Genomic DNA, 19,307 nt, shown 5'->3' with positions numbered 1-19,307 from the left:
CAGGAGAACGGGCTGACTGTGACTCCCAAAGGTTCTCATCTTCTACCCCCTTCTACAAGGGGGTAAGCGCATAAGACTCCATTCAAACCCCAGCTCTGCCATTAACCAGCTGTGGGACCTTCAGCAAGTCATTTTTCCTTCCTGTGGCTCAGTTTTCTCGCTGGTAAAATGGGGACAAGCATAAAAGTAACAACTCACAGGATTGTTCAGAGCATAAAATGAGTTCCCAGAACACGCTTAAACCGACAGGGGAAGCTCCCTCTCTCGCATCCAAGCAGCCTCACCGCACATACCCTGCCCTAGTCCCTGCCCTGCTGCGACCGCTTCCTATCCCTGTACCTTCCTTGGCCGCAATCAGTGGATTCCCAAAATTCCAGGAACTCCTGAACCAGATCAGGGACTCCTTAGTCTTCGTCCTGGGATCGAATTTCAGTTTCTCTTTCTTTCTTGACAGAGCTCTGGGCTCATCTGGCCCCACCCACACCTGTGAGCTCACCTAACTCCGCACCTAGCTCCACCCACTCACGCCTTTCAAGTCATTGTGAAAATCGCAATTTCCATTTGCCTTTTCACTTTACACACATCAGCCAGGATTGCCCGTTTAGCCTGGCTAAAAAGTGGAGCCATGAAGCCAGGGAAGCAGTTGCGATTTGACTATGGCCACGATGTGGGTCCTGGTGCTGGTGACTGCAGGGCTGAGCTTGGCCAGAGCTGGCCCTGTCCCCACATCCAAGCCCACCACAACCTGGAAGCGCTGTGACATTGGCAGGTTCAAATCTCTGCCACCAAGGGAGCTGGAGGCCTTCAAGAAGGCCAAGGATGCCTTGGTGAGTCCCCATGGTTGTGGATTAACCTCTACTCTTGCTTTGGCCCAACTGCTGCCTGGCTATAGTGGGCTAACCTCCCATCCTCCTGCTATGGGCTAGCCTCTAGCTTTTCAGCTATGGTTAACCTCTGTCCTTTCTGCTATGGATTAAACTCAAGCCCTCCTGCGAGGTCAACCTTGCGGCTATGGGCTAGCTTCCGGCCCTCCTACTGTAAGCTAATCTCTGCTCTTACTTTCTAGGAAAATTCACTAAAAAACTGGAGTTGCGGCTCCCGCCTCTTCCCTAGAAACCGGGACCTGAACCAGCTGCAGGTGAGTTGGAAGTGAGGCCACCCTTACCCTCACCTGGCCCCTCTCCCTCACTCCTAAAGTGGCCCCTCACCTCCTTTGTCTCACCTGTCCTCCCCTCTGTCTGGTCTCTCCTCACCTGTCCTGGGCCCCCGTCCTTCCTCAACTGCTCCCCTGACCCCATCGCTCCCTTAGGTCCCTTTTGATCACCTCTCTGCCTGTCCCCATGTCCCTATCTCTTTCACCTGTCCTCATCACTCTTACCTAATTCCTTCTCATTTCTCCTTTTTTCTCTCTCCCGGGTCTATCTCCCACCCAAGCCCCTTGCCCTGGCCAGTTTGTCACTGTCTACTCTCAGGGCTGATTCCTTCCTCCCCTATCATCTGTTCTCCTCACCACTGACTCTGCCTTGTGTCCCCCATCATCTTTCTTCCAGTGCTCTTTCCCAGAGTCCATGTCTTCTTCCTTCACCTTGATCACCTGTGCATCCAACTGCCCCTCTCCACCTGCTTCCCTAACCTCTCTCTGTTCACCCATCCCCATCCCGTCTCTCCAAACTTCTGTGACCCCCACGAGCCACCTTTCACTTGTCCCACTTCACTCTTTCACCTGTATCTTCCCTTAGGTTTCCCCCTCACCTGTATCCTTCATCTGCATCCTTCCTCATGCGTTCCCTTCTCCTGCCTCCCTCCCACCTGTCCCCATCCTGTGTTGCATACCACCTGCCCTCCTTCCCTGCACTCCCGACCTGTCCCCACTTAACTGGGCCTTCTTGCCTACGCTTCCTTACCTTTCCACCTCACCTGTTCTTTCTCACCTCTCCTCAGGTGTGGGAGCGCCCTGTAGCCTTGGAGGCTGAGCTGGCCTTGACCCTGAAGGTCCTGGAGACCATGGCTGACAGGTCCCAGGGGGGCATCCTGGACCAGCCCCTTCACATGCTGCGCCACATCCGCTCCGAGCTCCAGGCCTGTGTGAGTGCTCGGGGCACCTGGGCCCCGTCTGTGGGTTCTGGGCTTAGGGGACCTCACCTCTCCGTCCCAGGCCCTGCCTCACACACCACCCTCCTCTGCCCACAGGTCAAGGCTCAGCCCACAGCAGGCCCCCAGCCCCGAGGCCGCCTCCACCACTGGCTGCACCGGCTCCACGAGGCCTCAAATAAGGTGAGTGACTCGAGGCAGGGATGGATGCCCGGGCCCTGCGTAAGGGAGGAGGCTGATGCCTGGGCAATGGCAACCATGTTTCCCTTTCACAGGAGTCTCAAGGCTGCCTCGAGGCCTCTGTCCTGTTCAACCTCTTCCGCCTCCTCAAAAAGGACCTGGAATGTGTCGCCAGAGGAGACCTGTGTGTCTAGTACCTGGACCCACCCCCAGCCCGTCTGAGACCCCAGACCTTATTTATGCACTAAGCCCCAGCCCTGCCTTAAGTTATTTCCTCTCGCCCCTTATTTATGAAGCTTTAGCACTAACCTAGACCCAAAAGCAATGCTTGTTTTTCTACTTTTATACAATATGCGCAAATAAACAGGAAGGAATTGGAACCTTCTGTGTTAACTGAATCCTTGGGTATGTGTATGATTGTGAGTCTGTGACTGAGGGTGGATGTCTAAGAGGTGTAGGTAAAATGTGTAACTGGTTGTGTATATTGCGTGTGCTTGATTTCTGCGACCGTGTGCATGTATGGATTTAAGTGAGTGTCTGCCTGAGCCTGGGTCTGACCGAAGATACATAACGGCAAGTTCATGCCCATGTGTGTGCTGTTCTGTGTGCATGTACACACATGTTTATATGTCTCTCTGTCTATCCCTGTCCATGTGAACTGGATATCTCTCTGTTCCATGGGTACCTAGGACAGATAGAGGTCTAATCAAGATGCTTTATCCTGTAATGAGCATCAGAAACCCAACTCAAATGGGGAAAGTAAAAACGAGTTTATTATCACGCATAACAAAAAGTCAGCTGGCAGGGCTGTTCTAGGACTGGTTAATTCATTATTCAGTAATGTCTTTGGGAACCAAATTCTGTCCATCTCTGTTGGCTGATTCTTACTCTGGCTACCTCATGGTCTCAAGATGGCAGCCACAGCTCCAGCTGTCACAACAAACCACCTCAAACTTAATGGAGTAAAATGACAATTTTATCCTGCTCACAGATTCTGTGGGTCATGAATTTGGACAAGGCTCAATGTGGATAGCTTGCCTCTGCTCCATAGTGTCTGGGGCCCTAACTTTCCTTCCGTAGGTTTTGTTTTGTTTTGTTTTTTTAGATTTATTTATTTATTTTGAGAGAGAGAGAGCATGAGTTGGGGGGAGGGGCAGAGGGAGGAGAGAAGCAGACTCCCCCCTGAGTGGGGAGCCCAACTTGGGGCTCGCTCCCATGACCCCCAAGATTACAACCTGAGCTGAATTCAGGAGTCAGATGCTTAACCGACTGAACCACCTGAGCACCCCTTCTTCCACAGTTTTTATTTATTTTTTATTTTTTTTCCTTTTGCACCATTAGTATTACCCGCAAGGGGGTGCACTGTTCCTGGAAGTACTGCAATACCAGGTCGATGCCTGGAGTGGACAGAGCAAGCTCCTATTCCATCTCCCTGCTCCACAAATCCATTTATATTCCACAGTTTTTAAAAGCAAGGAAAACTGGGGTGCCTGGGTGGTGCAGTCGGTTAAGCCACCGACTCTTGACTTTGGCTCAGGTTGCAATCTCTGGGTTGTGGGATCCAGCCCTGCTTCAGGCTCCTTACTCCCTTTGGAGTCTGCTTGGGATTCTCTCTCTCCCTCTCCCTCTGCCCCTCCCCCTGCTTGCCTGCACTTGATTGAGAGAGAAAGAGAGAGAAATCACGGGTGGGGGGTAGGAGCAGAAGGAGAAGGAGAAGCAGACTCCCCGCTGAGCAGAGAGCCCGACGTGGGGCTCGATCCCAGGATCTTGAGATCATGACCTGAGCAGGAGGCAGACGTTTAACCGACTGAGCCACCCAGGCGCCCCAATAAATAAAATATTTAAAAAAAATAAATAAAATAAAGGCACAGAAAACCTTCCAGAAAAACTCCCTATTGGATGTGCATGCTTGTCTCATTGGCTAGAATTTAGTCACATGCCTAAGCCTAAAGCAATCGGTGGTACAAGGAAGATGTAAGTTGCTCAGCCCATGGCATGAATTTCTTTCCCCTTTGCCTGACACCTGCTTCTTGGGATTCCCTTGCAGTTTGATAGCCATCCAACTGAAGGGCTTCTTGAATTAATTAGTTTATGTAAGGAATTTAAAACAGTTTTTGGCACAGGTTAAGCCCCACATATGTGTTTGTTGCTGTTACTCTTATTATTTTAGAATTTTTTTTTCTTCCCTGACGCAAAAAAACTCTTCCATGTGTTCCCTTCCTTCCTGCTTAGTTCACTAGTATGAGGATGTGAGCTCTGGAGCTGTGGTGACCATTCTGTGACCAAGAGGCAACGAACCTAGAGTATGAAGCTATTCTTCTAAGGAAGGTAGAACTAAAGAGTAGGAAATTGGGTCCTTGGTGATATCAATGAGCCATTGCACCAAACTCCCAAACCTCCTAACTCCAGACTTCTTATTAAATGAGATAACCAAATGTCTTAAGTCATGTTAATTGGGTTTTCTGTCTTTTGCAGCCAGATGTATCCTCACAAATCCATCTCTGTATGCCCAGCATAGAACCTAGAGAAGGTAGTCAATTAATATTTGATAATGTGGGGTGCCTGGCTGGTTCATTTGGTAGAGCATGCATGCAACTCTTGATCTCGGGGTCGTGAGTTCAAGTCCCATGTTGGGCATAGAGCTTACATTATCAAACACATATTTGTTAGTAAACATTTGAATCATATAGGAGATATCTGAATTCTGGCATATGACCCTCTTCAATAGGCCTGCTGGAATTAGAGTTGCAAATCCCTTCTTGGAGATGCCAAGGCCTAACAAAAATTCTTGAACTGGATATATTTTGGTTTGGCCTGTTCAGCATCCATTTCTCCTGATAAAGCTCCTCAATTTTCCTTTGGGGAATAACTCTGTTTTCCTACTTCTTCATTTGGTTGAACGTATGACTCAGGTTGGCTCAGTCAGATCACTCCATCTCCAGAGCACAGAGGCAAAGCCCTTTGTCCCCGTTCATGACAACCTCTGCATCTGCTGTTCCCTGTGCCTAGGACATGTCCTACTACTCTCCTGCCACCGTGAAGTCTTCACCTGGCCAGTTCCCATTCATCCCTTATGTCTCAGCTAATACCACCTTCTCCTTCAAAAATCCTTCTGCATGGTGCACTGGGGTTCCTATTGCTTTTATATGCCTAGAAGCTTTCCCATCCTACTTTTCTGGTGACTGTTTAGGGTCAATCATATGAAATTGCCCATGTTCTGCCATTTCTAACCTACAAAACTGGCTATTTCATATGGTTCAACCTAATATTATTTTAGTAACCTCCCCTCCCCCAGGCCACACAACCCAGACCCCCACCTGGCCAATCAACGCATTACATTGCCTTGGCTACTACAGTCGGAGCAGGAGTGTCATGTGACTCCAGTCAGGCCAATCAGAGCCCTTCCCTGATTTTTTTTCTCATTGAGGACTGGAGGAGATTTTGCCATTTTACCTTTGGGGTTATGGAGCTAGAAGCATCAAATATGTGTCTGTAAATACATGGCCATTTTCCCCACCACATGTTGAAGAGGATGAATCTGAGCTGGGAGAAACAGAGAAATGAGTGACTAAAGTGTCTGGGTGGTTCCGGTCTCTAAGGCCAAATTCCTTGTAGCTTTACCCTTAATTGTCTGCATCCCAGATGTATGAGCCAACAGTGACCACTTTTGATGCTTAATCCAGGGAAGCTGAGTTCCGGTCACTTGCTACCTAAAGACTCTGAACTAAGAAGTGTCCCTTATTAGTTCAGAGGGAATCTCGGGGCAGGGGGAGGCAGCTCTGCTGGGCTCCCGGTCTCCTGAACAGCAATAGGGCTGCGATTGCCCTCAGCTCCAGGAGGGCAGAAACTGAGTCTGTTTTGGTCACTCCTGGGTCTTCAGTGTCCAGCACAGGGCCAGGCACAGAAGAGATACTCAAACATTCCGCTTAGATGATCCTAGGCCCTCTCTCACCTAGTGTACCTGTTCCTTGGGTTTAGAGCTCTCAGTTTTGAAAAACAAGCATAGCATTGGCATTGATAAATACTTCTCTACCAAATGAAGGGGTTACAAGTGAAGGAAGGTGGGTGGAGCGTTATCCAAAGTGCTGAACTGGGGACCATGTTGGCCCCAAACATGCCAGTGGGTGGATGCCAAATTCTGAGATGGCAGTTCCTGATTTTGTTTTGAAGGCACATACACACCACCCCAAAGCTGGGGTCTTCCACGGAAATCAGACCGTATACCACCTCTACAGACAATCCTCCACTGGCTTCTCATAGCTCAGAGAATACAACCTGACCCTTGACCCCAGCCCACAAGGCTCTGCAGAATCTGTTCCCTGCTTGCCTCTCCCACCCCCTCCTCTCCCACTCTCCCACTTGCTCCGGTCCAGACATACTACCTCCAAAACACCAAGCACACTCTTTCCTCAGGACCTTTGCATGTGCTATTCACTCTGCCTGGAATGCTTTTCCCTGGCTCTTCCTACAAGGGATTTCTTCAGCTCCAGCATCACACCCCTTGAGCCCCCAACCTAAAGTAGGCCTCCCAGTCAGTCCCTGTTCCATCCCCTTCTCATTCTTTCCATGGCACTCATTTACCCCCAGATACATTATCACGTGCTTGTTTACTCTCAACCCCCCCCCCCCCCATCTAGAATATGAGCTCCATGGGGCAGGGGTTTCTTGTTTTGTTTTAGTTAAACTATTTTGTTCACTGTTGTATCCTCTGAACAGGGCCAGGTACACAGTACATGCTCAATAAAGCTTTATTGGGTGAATCAGAGACAATATAGTCAGATGGTTGGGTGTGCAGGACTCGGAGGCAGTAAACTTTCCAATCATGGCTCTGCCATTTCCTGGCTGTGTGATCTTGGGCAAACTCCTTAACCTCCCTAAACTTCAGATTCCTCCTCTAGAAAAGTGGGTGCACACACTACACAGATCTGTTGCAGAGGATAAATGCAATCACACTTACTATCTGAGTAACTCCATTTTGCTGGGCTCTGGGTTGCATACTCTCTCCTTGCATCAGGGAGGGTTCGTGAGCACAGTGCCTGGCGTGTGGGAAGCCCTCAGTATCCAGGAGTCGTGATGATGGAGATGGATGTGTGGCTGAGCCACTGGGTGAGGGAGCCTCATGGCCTGTGAGTCTCTGGTGCTTCTGTCCTTGCTGCCTCCCACCCTGTCTGCCCAGATCCATCCCCCTCCCTCCTGCTCTGTTTCTATTTCTGTCTTTCTTTCCTCCTCCCCAGGCCTCAGGGGGCCCCTGGCTGGCAAGAAGCTTCCTCCTCCTTCTCCAGGATCAGGAAGCAGGCCTGTTTTCACTGCAGGCCTCCCCCTCTCCAAGGGCTGGGGCATCCCACCTGACCAACTTTCCTTCCCCAGCCACAGCCCTCAGCCTCACCTGAGAAAATCCTCTCCCCCACACCATCCTCTGTGCTCCCAGCAGACTCCTTCTGCACCTAGGATCTCTCAGACTCCAGACAGCGACCAATGAGCACTTTCCCTCATCCCCTCCCCAAGGCTGACTTTGGATACCCATGCTCAGCTAACTAAGGTTTCTGGGGCCGTTCCCTAGCCTCTAGACAGACACCAGAGGCAATATAGTGTAGCAGTGAAAAATAGAGGTCAACCTGCCAGCTCCCCTATTTCTTCACTTGGGGACCTTGGGCAAGTGACTTTCACTTCTCCCTGGTTCAGATTCCTGACTGTAAAATGGGACCAAACATACCTACTTCAGTTAGCTGTCCAACCTAAGAGAGAGGAGCTGTGCTTAGCACAATGCCCGCGCGTGGAATGGACATCCAACAGCTGTTCAGCAGAATTCTGTGGTTAAGAATCCAGACTCAGAAGTCAGGCTGCCTGCCTTTTTAAATCCCGATTTTGCTTTCTGTGCTGGTTCTGTGACCTTGGGCAAGTTACTTAACTTTCCTGCGCCTCAATTTCCTCATCTGCGAAACGGGATAACATCACTGACATCTAGGGTTGTTTAGAGGATTAAATGAGTGCTTGGCACATAGTAAGCACTCACTAAATGTTAGCTAGTATTATTTTTATTATGCCCCACCTCTAAGTCTCTCAGGGGACGGGAAACTATCTCGAGTCTCCCTGGTCCCAACTAGCCACCTTTCCTTCAGTCTCACTTGCGTCCTTATGCTGTAATCCAGGTCACACACACACACACCCCAAGACACACAGACACACACAGAGGTCAGCAGAGCGGCCTCAGACACAGAAAAAAGTTTAATTCTGCTGCGGCGGAGGGTCCCGGCTCCGGCAGGGAGGGGGATTTGGTTTTGGATTTTGTTCATGTGGGGATTTATTTGGGAAAAGAGGAAGGAATAGGGGAGAGTCTGGTCCTTCCAGTGGGACCTGCCCGGGAGAATGTGTAGTGGGAAGAGGTAATCGGGAGAGATAGGAAGACTGGACAAGATATGGGAGGGCAGAGGGAGAAGAGACGACGGGACGGAGAAAGGAGACACAAATAGGGAAGGACAGACACGTAAGACAAAGACGACAGAGGGCGGGACAGAGACAAAGGGAACAGAGAAAAGGGGGACCCCAAGCCAGACCCGACGGGACCAGGGAGGTGAATGGGGTGGGGTGGGGGCTTTGGAGGCCGCCGCGGGACAGAATAGGATCTAGTCCAGCCAGATACAAGAAATGGGCCCCTCGCCCCTGCCCCGGGTCCCGGGCGGGGGGAAGGGGCTCGTGTCTCAGTGCTGCAGTGTCGGGGGGGCCCTGCCCCTCCCCGCGCTTCGCTGTGTAAGGCACCGGCTCCAGCGAGGTCCGCGAGCGCGCGCGGGGAGGGGCAGGAGGGGGGCGAGGAGTCCGCGGAGGAAGGGGGCCCGGCTGCCCGCCCCCTAACTCCCCGGGGCCCGGGGGCGTGGCCAGGAGCCTCAGACGAGGCAGTCCCGCCCCTTCCGGGGAGGAGAAGGGCGAGTCTCCGCCTCCAGTCCGACGACTAGGCGCCGCGCTTTCTCCCGCGAGTCCTGCCCCGGCGTCCGGGCGGCTGGGCGTTTGTCCGCGGCACCCAGGCGTCCCGGCGCCCGCCTGCCGCTCACACGGTACTCTCCAGCATCCACTCGGTGCTGGTAAAGGCCAGGCGTGCCCTGGCGGAGCCCAGCCCCAGGTCTCCGTCCTCCCCGGCCGCGCCCCCTCCGGCCCCGTCCAGGTGCGGCGTGGACCGGTGGCGCTTTGTCCGCCGGGCGCGGCGCGGGTAACTGTGGCTCTGGAAGAGCGCCCCGTAGTCCCCGTCGAACGAATAGCGCTGCTGCGGCCTCGGCCGGGCCGGGGCGCCCCCAGGAACCAGAGCTAGAGTGGGAGGCGCCGAAGCTGGCGGCCCCAGGGCCCCGGAACGGCTCCTCCGAGGGCCCGCCGCGGCCCGAGACTCCTCCCCAGAGGTTTCCTCAGACGGCAGCAGGCACAGCGAGGTGGCCGAGCCGCCCAGGGAGCGTCCAAGGACGGTCTCCGGCTCCGCGGAAGCCGTCTCGGCCGCGGGGCCCTTGGCCTCGACCGCCACGGCGGCAGCAGCGGGGGACGCCACCTCGCGCAGCGCCTCGTAACGGTCTTGCGCCGGCGGGGGCGGGGCCTGCGGGGCGCCTGCGCCGTTGGTCTGCGAGCACACGTGGCTGACCCGCGGCGGCGACCTGGAGGTACCCTTGACGCGGCGACCGTCGCCGTCGCCGTAGACCTTATAGCGGATCATGAGCAGAACGATGAAAACGAGGACCGAAGCGACGATGACGCCCCCGATGGCGATGATCATGGTGCCACCCAAGAAATGGGCCCTCAGTGGGCGGCAGGGCGCGGGATCCCCCGCGGTGGTGAACTGCACGCAGCCCACCACTCGCGTGGCCGGCAGTGCCGTGGCCCCGTCGTCGTAGACAGCCAGCACGCACAGGTCGTAGGCGCGGCCTGCTGCCAGATCGTTCACCAGGAAGGTCTGGCTGGTGGATGGGATCATCCTGCAGGAGGGGAGGGCATCAGCGCTGGGTTAGCTCCCCTATGAACTACATCGCTTCGTTTGCATGTCCCACCCGTGGTGACCAATGGGGACCAAACCATGTGTCCCTACCGGTATTTCATCCTCTGTGGGACAGTAGCAGCCATTCAAGCGACAAATTCCCATCCTGTCAGGACCCCTGCTACAGGCCATGCCCCTCTTCTGCATGCCCTGCCCTCAGACCCACTCCTTGTGGTGTCTTGTCACCTATTAGGTAATATCTGCCATTCCTGTTCCCTCATCTACATGTCCTGGCCCCTGCAAGGGAGGAGTGCTATAGCTTTTAAGTCCTGCCCTCAAGGAACATGCCTCCTGGCAGTGTTTCACTATTGGACGACTGCCATTCAAGGTCTACATATTTCCACCCTTTAAGGGCCCCGACACAACAGGCCACCTCTCGTTTCCTGTAGGTCCCATCCTCACTCAAGTGGACACTGAGGTCAACTCACACACCCTGTATTACTGCTACCGGGACAATGGGTGCTCTTCTAGTTCCTCTTTTCTATATATTCCCATCCTTTCTGGGGAAACTATGATACAGGCCACGCCCCTCATCTGCATGTCCCACCTTTGGGTAAATACATCAAGCTGCGCCTATCTTCTGGGACAATTACCAAACCCCTCAACTACATATTCCCACCCACTAAGGGGCCATGGCTATAGGCCACTCCCCTTTTGATTGACCAGTGGCTTCCAAGCCACACTCCCAAGACCTACTAGGGATGGTTTCCCTACTGTGCCTAGAACCATGTCCACTCTTTGCATGTCCTGCAACCAATCACTCTGTGTGCATGCTCTGCCCCATACCACCAGAGGCATGAAATCATGCCCCCCCCCCCCCCCCGTTAATGTCATCTGTAATTGGGTAAAATGTAGCCCAGCAAGCATGCCCTTTCTTGCTATAGGACCCTGTCCTCCAGTGAGGGACAGTGTAAAGAAGTGCTTATGCTGACAAAGTCTCAGAGCCTGTGTTTGAGTCTCTCTGCCACTTGCTAGCTCTGTGACCTTAGGCAAGTTTCTTAACCTCTCTGTGCCTCATTTCCCCCAAATGGAGATATTAAGGACTCCTTCATCATAGAGAGTGTGATGTGTGAATGAGTTAACACACCTAAAGCCTGGCACTGAATAATTTCGTCATGATTAGCGTGCATCCCACCCAGTGTGGACCAGTAGCCCTTGCTGTGGCTTTCACCACCAGTTGCACTCTTCCCCGTCTGTAAGACCATTCCCACTAGGCCTTGACCCTCTTCTGTTGGGCATATCCCTTCTGTGCTGTTGGCCATGTCTGTGCTGTTGGCTAAGCCAGGACTGCCCCATCCACAGGAATTCGCATTCCCAGCACTCAACCTCACAAACCCTCCTCACCTACAAAACTCTTAGTGGGTCGCCAGAGACAAGGACTGCCACCTCATCTGCCTGGGACCATGCAGCAGGAGCTCCATCTCCTGAGAGAGGCCACGCCCCCATCTCCACAGGCCTCCTCTCTCAGAAACTTCACATTCCCTCCAACCAGGCCACCTTTCATCCTGAAGCCCACCTCAGCTCCCTTACCACCAAGAGCCACCCTTCAACCAGAAGATTTCGGGTAAGGGCCCCACCCCCTCATAAAGGCCTACCCACATTTCCAACTGACCCCCTGCCTGCCATTTCACACACTGCCCCCCACCCCATCCAACCTCGGGCCCCTTAGCTGTTAAGTCTTCCTCTTCCTCTCCCCTCCCCTTCCCAAGAGGCTTGGATTCCTCTTCCTCCTTCCCCCAAAGTAACCAGTTGCTAGGGGCTCCCCACTTTTCAAGGATAGAGGCTGGCTCCTTAAGAAAGCTTCAGCCCATGTGTCTCTAATTGGCTGCAAGACCTAAGCAAGCAGCAGAGGAGGCTTCTGGTTGGATGTCACCTCCGCCCATGGCAGCAGCGAGGAGGTTAACCCCTACAGCACCGTAGCACAGGCATCTGCAATGGGGGACAGAGGACTGGAACTGTGGCCTTCAGGGGAAAGGAAGAGACCAGGGATTTGTCACCCTGCTGGGACAGAGGGCCACCAACATCCACATACATACAGGGTCTGAGGAGCACCCCCACCCCACCACATAGTGGCCAAGGGTTAGACCAAGAATGAAAGAGAGAAACAGAGAGGTGGAGAGTCACAGAAACCAAGAGTCATTTACAGAAATGTATTATCCTTCTCCCCTAATCCCTGCCTGGCAAACAGTAGGTGCTCAATGTGTGTGTTCAATGTCAAAAGGGCAAGATTAGGAGTTAGAAGGGTAAAGCCTGGAATCCTGGCTCTGCCACTTTTCTCTGTGACCTTGAGCAAGTGATTTCCTCCCACTGAGTCTCAGCTTCCCTGTCTATAAAATGGGAGGGGGGGATCACTGCTGCTTCACGGCAGAGTTGGGAAGATCGAATGAGGTAGCACAGGGCCTAGCACAGAGCAGGGGCTCAGTGCCTAATAAGGGCAGGAGGGAGAGAGGGTACAGACAGAGGCAAAAGCAAGAGAATAACAGAGATTATGGGAGAAAGTAACCTTTTTTTAATGTCTGTCTTATACGGTACAGATCTGTCCACACCAGGGCAAGGGCTTCTAACCCAGTGGATGGTGGAAATAACTTATGGGTGCCTATAAAGTGGGAGGGGGTATCATCACTGCTTCGCAACAAAGTGGGGAAGATCAAATGATCATTTATATCTTTTTCTCATACTTTTCCTTTTCTGTTCTGTGATGTACCCAATGGGTTGATACAGTAACGCTGGTATATAATCTGTAAATATAAATGTAACTATACATATGTAAGTGTGTGAGTATATTTCATGTTCCTAAATGTTTAACTGACAAGGTGCACAACCAGACACCTTTGGCCAGCAGTGAGGTAGACCGTGAACCCCAGAGAGCAGGGATCATGCTGGGCACAGTTCACGTCTGGCTCGTATGGGATCTCAACGAAGATTACCTAACTGCAGGAAAACCAGAAAGAGAGAGTGAGACAGAAGGAGAGAGAGAAGGAGACAGGGCAAATGAGAGCCCAAGACAACTCCGCACGGCCATCTAGAGAACCCCAGTGGAGCAAAAAGGCCAAGGGAGTGGGGCAGGTGATGGGGAGGGCCCCCGGAATCGGGGGCAGGGGCGGGGGGTGGTTCCTGGGACTGCAGCACCCACCTGTAGACAAGGGAGTCATCCGCGGAGCTGTTGTACTGGACCTGGTACATGCGGATGCCGGGCACAGGTCTCTGGGCGGGCCAGCGGATGAGCACCGAGTTCGAGGTGAGCTCGGCCGCCACGAGCCGGCGTTCGGTGGCCGATTCGTTGGCACCAGGGCGGCCGGGCGTGGCGATGTCAGAGGAGCCGGGCTCCGTGAGAGGCGGCGGGGCGGCTGGCGGGGGCGCCATCAGAGGCAGGGGCACCACGCACACCTCCACGGGCGCCGTGGCTTCCCCGGCGGCGTTGGAGGCGATGCAGGTGAAGGTGCCGCTGTCCCGTAAGGTGGTGATGGTCACATCCAGCGTCCCATCCCCCCGCACCCGGGTCCGGCTCGAGTTCCCCAGCAACCGCCCGTCGGGCGCCACCCAGTGCACCACGGGCTCGGGGTCCCCCACGGCGCGGCACCGCAGGCTGACCGCCTGGCCCTCCACCACCAGGGCCCGGCCCCCCGCCTGGCGCGTGATCAGCGGGGGCTCACACAGGAACTCCTCCTCGGGGATGGACCAGAAGTAGCGGTCGGTGAGGTGCTCGGGGGTGGCGCACGTCTCCAGGTCGTCCTCCCGCGTCAGCCGCCTCAGCCAGAGCAGCTCGCAGTTGCAGTGCAGGGGGTTGCCGCCGAAGCTGACCGTGAGCGGCGTGGGCGGCTTCGGCCCCGAGCCCTGGGACCTCAGGAAGAGCCCATCAGGGGGCAGTTTGTGCAGGCGGTTGGAGGTCATGTCCAGGCGAACCAGTTTGTGCAGCTGCACGAAGGTCCCTTCGGCGATGTGGTCGATGAGGTTGTGGTCCAGCGTGAGGGTGTTCAGGTTCACCATCTGGCCCACAGCCTCCCACGGCAGGGCCTCGAGGTTGTTGTAGGACAGATCCAGGTCCTCCACGGTGGCCAGGAAGGCATCGAAGGCGGCGGACTCCACCCGGCGGATCTGGTTGTTGCCGAGGATCAGGTGGCGGAGGTTGCCCAAGCCGCGGAGCTGGTCGCCACGCACCTCGGCCAGGCGGTTGCTGTCGAGGTGCAGGGCGCGGAGGGCGCGGAGGTCGGCGAAGGCGCCGGCGGCCACCTGGCCGATGGTGTTACGGGACAGGGTGAGGTGAACCAGGCTGGTCATGTTGGCGAAGTCTCTGCGGCGGACGGCCGCGATGAAGTTGTCAGTGAGCCGCAGCTCCACCACGCGCCGGTCGATGGCCGGCGGCACGAAGAGCAGGCCGGTCTTGGCGCACAGCATGGTCAGCGTGGGCGCCACGTTCTGGCAGATGCAGCGGCCGGGGCAGGGCTGACCACGAGACGCCCCGGCCCAGAGCAGCAGCAAAAAGGGCAGGGCAGCAGGCGGCGGCGAGAGGAGCGCCGAGGAGAAGGGGCCCGGAGCCATGGTGCAGGGGGAAGGCGGGAGGAGTGGGGCGTGAGACCTGCAAGGGAAGGAGACGGGTCACGCAGGCGCAGGCCTTGACCACCAGCCTGGCCGCCCACCGCGTCCTGCTGGGAGTCTGACCTGGGGCAGATCAGTGGCAGGACTGATCATCAGCAGGCGTGCATTTCATTGTTAACAGACCATCTTTCCATGCTGGCTGGTAAACTACACTGAGTGTCCCGATCCCAACTGGGACGGACCCTCCTCTAGGAGGCCCAGGCCTCTCATGACTTCCCAGCCAGAGGGGTGACACCTGGCCCAGCCTGGGCCTTCCAGTACCCACTAAATATTTTGAAAAATCAGAGCTGACTAGGGTTTAAGGTCATGGATTTCAAAGCCATAGTCCCTGGGTTCAAATTCCAGCTCTGACACTTACTAGCTGTGTGACCTCGGGCAAGTGTCTGAACCTCTCTGAATCTCGGTTTCTTCATCTGTAAAATGGAGATAAAAACAGGCCTTACCTCTGTGAGGATTAAATGGATTAATGAGCTTAATGTACTTAGAACCGTGCCTGGCACATAAAATGTGTTCAATACATGTTGGTGATTATTATCATCATGATCATCGAGTGCCCAATATGTACCCATCGAGTGCCCAATAATAGTGTGCACTATTATTAAGAGTAAGTGCTCTGAAATCAAACAGACTCAGGTTCAAGTCCTGGCTCCCCCACTTGCTACCTCTGTGACCCCAAACTAATGATTTCCCCTAACCTAGGCCATAATTCCCTGATTTGTAAAATGGGATGATAATTGTACCATCTTCAGTGGGTTGTTGCAAGGGTTCCGTAAGCTCATTCAGGGGGGCCACTGAGCACAGGGCCTGCCACACAGCAAATATTCAATAAATGTTAAGGGTAACACCCCCCCTACACACACACACCCTTGGGAGTGGCAGAGGGAATCTGAAGGTAGGAGGAGCTGAGAAAAACACATGTCTTCCTGCTCAGCCTTGAGAAGTCCTTCTCTGAACCTGGTTTCATCCTGGGCCCTGGTGAGCTCCCAAGCAGCGGGCAAGCTTTCATGCTCACATCAGTGGGCACATACAAGGCCCCACACGTACCCACACTCACACGCACTCTTCACACACTCACGCTATGCCTCTGCTCCAGGCAAAACCTTCCGGCGGGGATTCCCCTGCGGCGCCTGCAGCCCACGACATGTCAGCTCCCATCACAACACGGGGTGGGTGGGGGGTGAAAAGGAAAGGATGGGAAGGGGGCGTCCCTGAAACTGTTTTCACCCCACCCCACACCCAGTCCCTGCTGGCCCACCTCCTAGGAATCTGCAGTTTGAGGCTGCAGCCTGCTGTGGCCCTAAATCCTTCAGCCTGTGGGGAGGGGGACCAAGGGAGTCAGAGAGAAAGAGGTGAAGAGATAGGGAGACAAGTGGGGGGGAGCAGGGGGCACAGACTGGCAGAAACAGAGTCAGAGAGAGAGAAAGAGACAAAGTGGCAAAAAGAGAAAGAATCTGAGGGGTGCCTGACGGGCAGAGCATGTGACTCTTGATCTCAGCGTGGTGAGTTCGAGCCCCACATTGTGCCAAGAGCTTACATAGATAAATAAGTAAATAAGTGAGTAAATAAATAAAAGGAAACGAGAAAGAATCTGAAAGCAAGGTGCAGAGGCAAGGAGCCAGCCTGACGCCAAGAGAGACTGAAGAACAAACAGAGGAGACACAGAGAAGGGCATTGAGATCAAGAGATGAAGAGGGGAAGAGTGAGCCAAAAGAGGCAGGAGGAGATCTGAAGACACTATAGAGAGAGACCCAGACGGAGGCAGAAAGAGATAGAGATGGAGAGCCAGTGCCTGGGCTAGAGAGAGGAAAAGAGGCAGAGTGAGGGCGTCCCACCGTGTCTCTGAGTGCCCCCCATTAATTGGTCTTGCACTCCGCCTGGGAAACTGCTCTGTGTCTGATGGAAAACCCTGGCCCGAGAGGCGGAGCTCCTAAGTTTGGAGGCCCAGCTCAGCACCTGCTTGGCTGTGGGGTCTCTAAGGCTCAGAACCCCAGTCTCTGAAGCACAAGTACACGGTTTTGCCTCCCACAGTTGGGGGGAGGGGGACTCAAGTTGAAGGAATAATAACAGCAATGCAAATAGCTGACATTTATTGAGAGGCAGTGCAGCATTGCAAGGAAGAACCCAGACCTGATTGCTGGGGCTCGTACCCCAGTTCCCGGCTGCGCGACTTTAATCAGGTGACTTCCTCTCTTTGTGCCTCAGTGTGCTCAGCTGTAAAACGGGGATAATGATAGCACCTACCTCATGGGGTTGTTTTAAGTATGCAGAGATAATACAGTGTAATGGGTTTAGAATAGTTCCTGACAGAGTAAACCCTGTATAATATTAGCAGCCATCATCATCATCATCATTATTATGATTATTATTAACATATCATTTTCTCTGGCTCTCTCTCAGCCACCAGCAGGTCAGGTGACCAGGAGAGCTTCCCACATGCACACATGCATGCACGCGCACGCGCACACACACACACACACACACACACATACAATGGTAAACCATGTCCATGTCGCTCTCCAAATGCAGGGGTCACTTCATGTTGTGAAACTCTCTGTGCGCTTTTCCCATATCATCAGGAGACTTCCCCGTCCCAACCACCTCACCCATCCAGAGAGGGGATGCCTCCAGGCCTGAAACCCCCCACCTACCACCCAAGCCCTGGCTCTACCACAGGCCCTGACCCAAACCCAATGCTCCTGACCTTGTTGTCCCCCCACCCAGCCCCGCCCCTTGGACACGGCCATACTCTGCCCTGAAATCCATACCAGGCAGGGCGTCAGGCCTCCGGCTGGCTCAGAACAGGCCCAATCACTCCACATCTCTCTCCCCAGCCTGAAGGACCCCACTCACCTCTCTGCAGGGAGTCAGGGCCTGGGCGGGTACCTGCAAAGGAACAAAATGACCCTATTAGCATCCTTCGGGCTCCTCTCTGAAGACCTGCCTCAGAGACCATCTGGGCCAAGGAAGTCCCTGATGTGATCACTCTCTCCGTCCTCCTGCTGCAGGTTCTGTATAGTCTCAGACAGACCCAGTGAGTCGTTTCTGGAATCCAGGGAGTCTGGGCCTCAGGACTGTTACCCCTCCAAACCCAGGAGTCCAGGAGTTTAACCCTTTGTCCTCTGTGGGCTCGCCAGACCAGAGACCCCAGGCCCCTCCTCCCTCAAGACCCTGGTGTCTGCAATCCCAGACTCTTCCTTCTTCAAACTCCAGAGTCCAGGTCTTGGTTTCTTCCTTTCTCAAGACCCAGGAATCTGGCCTCCCAGCCGCCTTCTCTTTCAGATCCAGGATTCCAGGCTCCCAGCCTCTTCCAGAGTTCATATCCCAGTCCCCCAACTTTGAAGAGCTGAGTGGTACCGAGGGTAGGAAAGAACCAGAGGTCCCCATCCTCCCCATTACACTGCTGTCACACCAACACGTGTGGACACGCCAAAACCCACATGGACCCACAATCCAAGCCTCTACATCTGGATTTCCAGGGACACACCAGTAATGATGTGTGCCCCCACCCTCCATGGGCTCTTGGCCTGGCATGAGGACACACTTGTGTCCTTGGACCCCCTGGATGGACCCCAGCATACCACAGGTCACACCACACAGGCCCCAATCTCACTGGGCCACGAGTGAGGTCAGCCTCGTGCCAGGGAGACAGATACGTGCGTGCATATTGCCCTGCACGTACGTTTGAACAGATACAATCCCAATCCCCAGACACCAACATTGACACATAAATGGACTCACAACACAGACACACACCCTCAAGGTGGACACACCTGCACACAACCACACATGTACAACACTGACTTTCTTTGCACGTTCATACATACTCATGGACACACACAACAGAGAAACCCATGTGCCCCCTTGCAGACAACCAGATACATGCTCCTATAACAGATACACACTTGCACGCTAGCCAACACACAGGGGCACACACATATAACATATCCTCAGTTGCACAAACAGGTGATACACAGGTGCATGCTCTTAAATGCCCAAACACACTCCTACACACTCATACAACTTCACATATCCCCCAAGATGCACGGTCACAAAACGGATACATCCCCACACCACCAGATGCACAAATGCACACACTAGCAGATAGACACACCTCACACACACACACACAGAACTACAAGCATACACAGATACACAAAACTGAGACACACTCAAACAAGCACAGAGGCACACAAAGATCCACCTTGCACAGACATTCTGAGATGTTCACTCATTACAGACACAGGCTCACACAAGAGTCCTGGGAGGGATTTTACACACTTCCAAAATGCACACAAAATATTGAACCACAGTAGCATAGTCAACAGGCCTAGATTCACACACACAGGCATGAACACACATCCCTCCTAGCCCTGAGGTACCCCCACCCCACCTACTTCCCAGGCCAAAGAAATCCTAACATCCTTCCCTCCCA

General features: G+C 54.0%; 2 protein-coding genes and 1 pseudogene across 3 annotated transcripts; 1 reads left to right on the top strand and 2 right to left on the bottom strand.

Moving 5' to 3' along the window:
- The first annotated feature begins 643 nt into the window (after positions 1-643).
- Positions 644-2,481, top strand: LOC118022907 (interferon lambda-1-like). Of its 2 annotated transcripts, none has more exons than XM_035023875.1 (5): positions 644-827; positions 1,067-1,138; positions 1,942-2,091; positions 2,197-2,274; positions 2,367-2,481. In XM_035023875.1, exons 1-5 carry the CDS (start codon positions 657-659, stop codon positions 2,463-2,465), a joined length of 570 nt encoding a protein of 189 aa, XP_034879766.1. In that variant the 5' UTR covers positions 644-656; the 3' UTR covers positions 2,466-2,481. The 2 variants fall into 2 exon arrangements, with proteins under 2 accessions (XP_034879766.1, XP_034879763.1); XM_035023872.1 differs by having other exon boundaries at positions 657-827; positions 1,942-2,085; positions 2,191-2,274; positions 2,367-2,465.
- A 1,142-nt stretch (positions 2,482-3,623) lies between these two features.
- Positions 3,624-3,747, bottom strand: LOC118022932 (annotated as a pseudogene).
- Positions 3,748-8,207: 4,460 nt separating this feature from the next.
- LRFN1 (leucine rich repeat and fibronectin type III domain containing 1) lies at positions 8,208-15,261 on the bottom strand. The gene is made up of 3 exons (XM_035023404.1): positions 15,234-15,261; positions 13,413-14,855; positions 8,208-10,220 (listed from the first exon to the last, which is right to left on the bottom strand). The coding sequence occupies exons 2-3, from the start codon at positions 14,816-14,818 to the stop codon at positions 9,314-9,316; spliced, it is 2,313 nt and encodes a 770-aa protein (XP_034879295.1). The 5' UTR covers positions 14,819-14,855; positions 15,234-15,261; the 3' UTR covers positions 8,208-9,313.
- Positions 15,262-19,307: the final 4,046 nt, after the last annotated feature.

Source organism: Mirounga leonina, unplaced genomic scaffold (genome assembly GCF_011800145.1).
Source record: "Mirounga leonina isolate KUSES-001 unplaced genomic scaffold, KU_Mleo_1.0 Mir_177, whole genome shotgun sequence".
Taxonomy (NCBI): Eukaryota; Metazoa; Chordata; class Mammalia; order Carnivora; family Phocidae; genus Mirounga; species Mirounga leonina.
The sequence above is the reverse complement of the archived record's forward strand: the minus strand, read 5'-3'. Positions and strand labels throughout refer to the sequence as shown.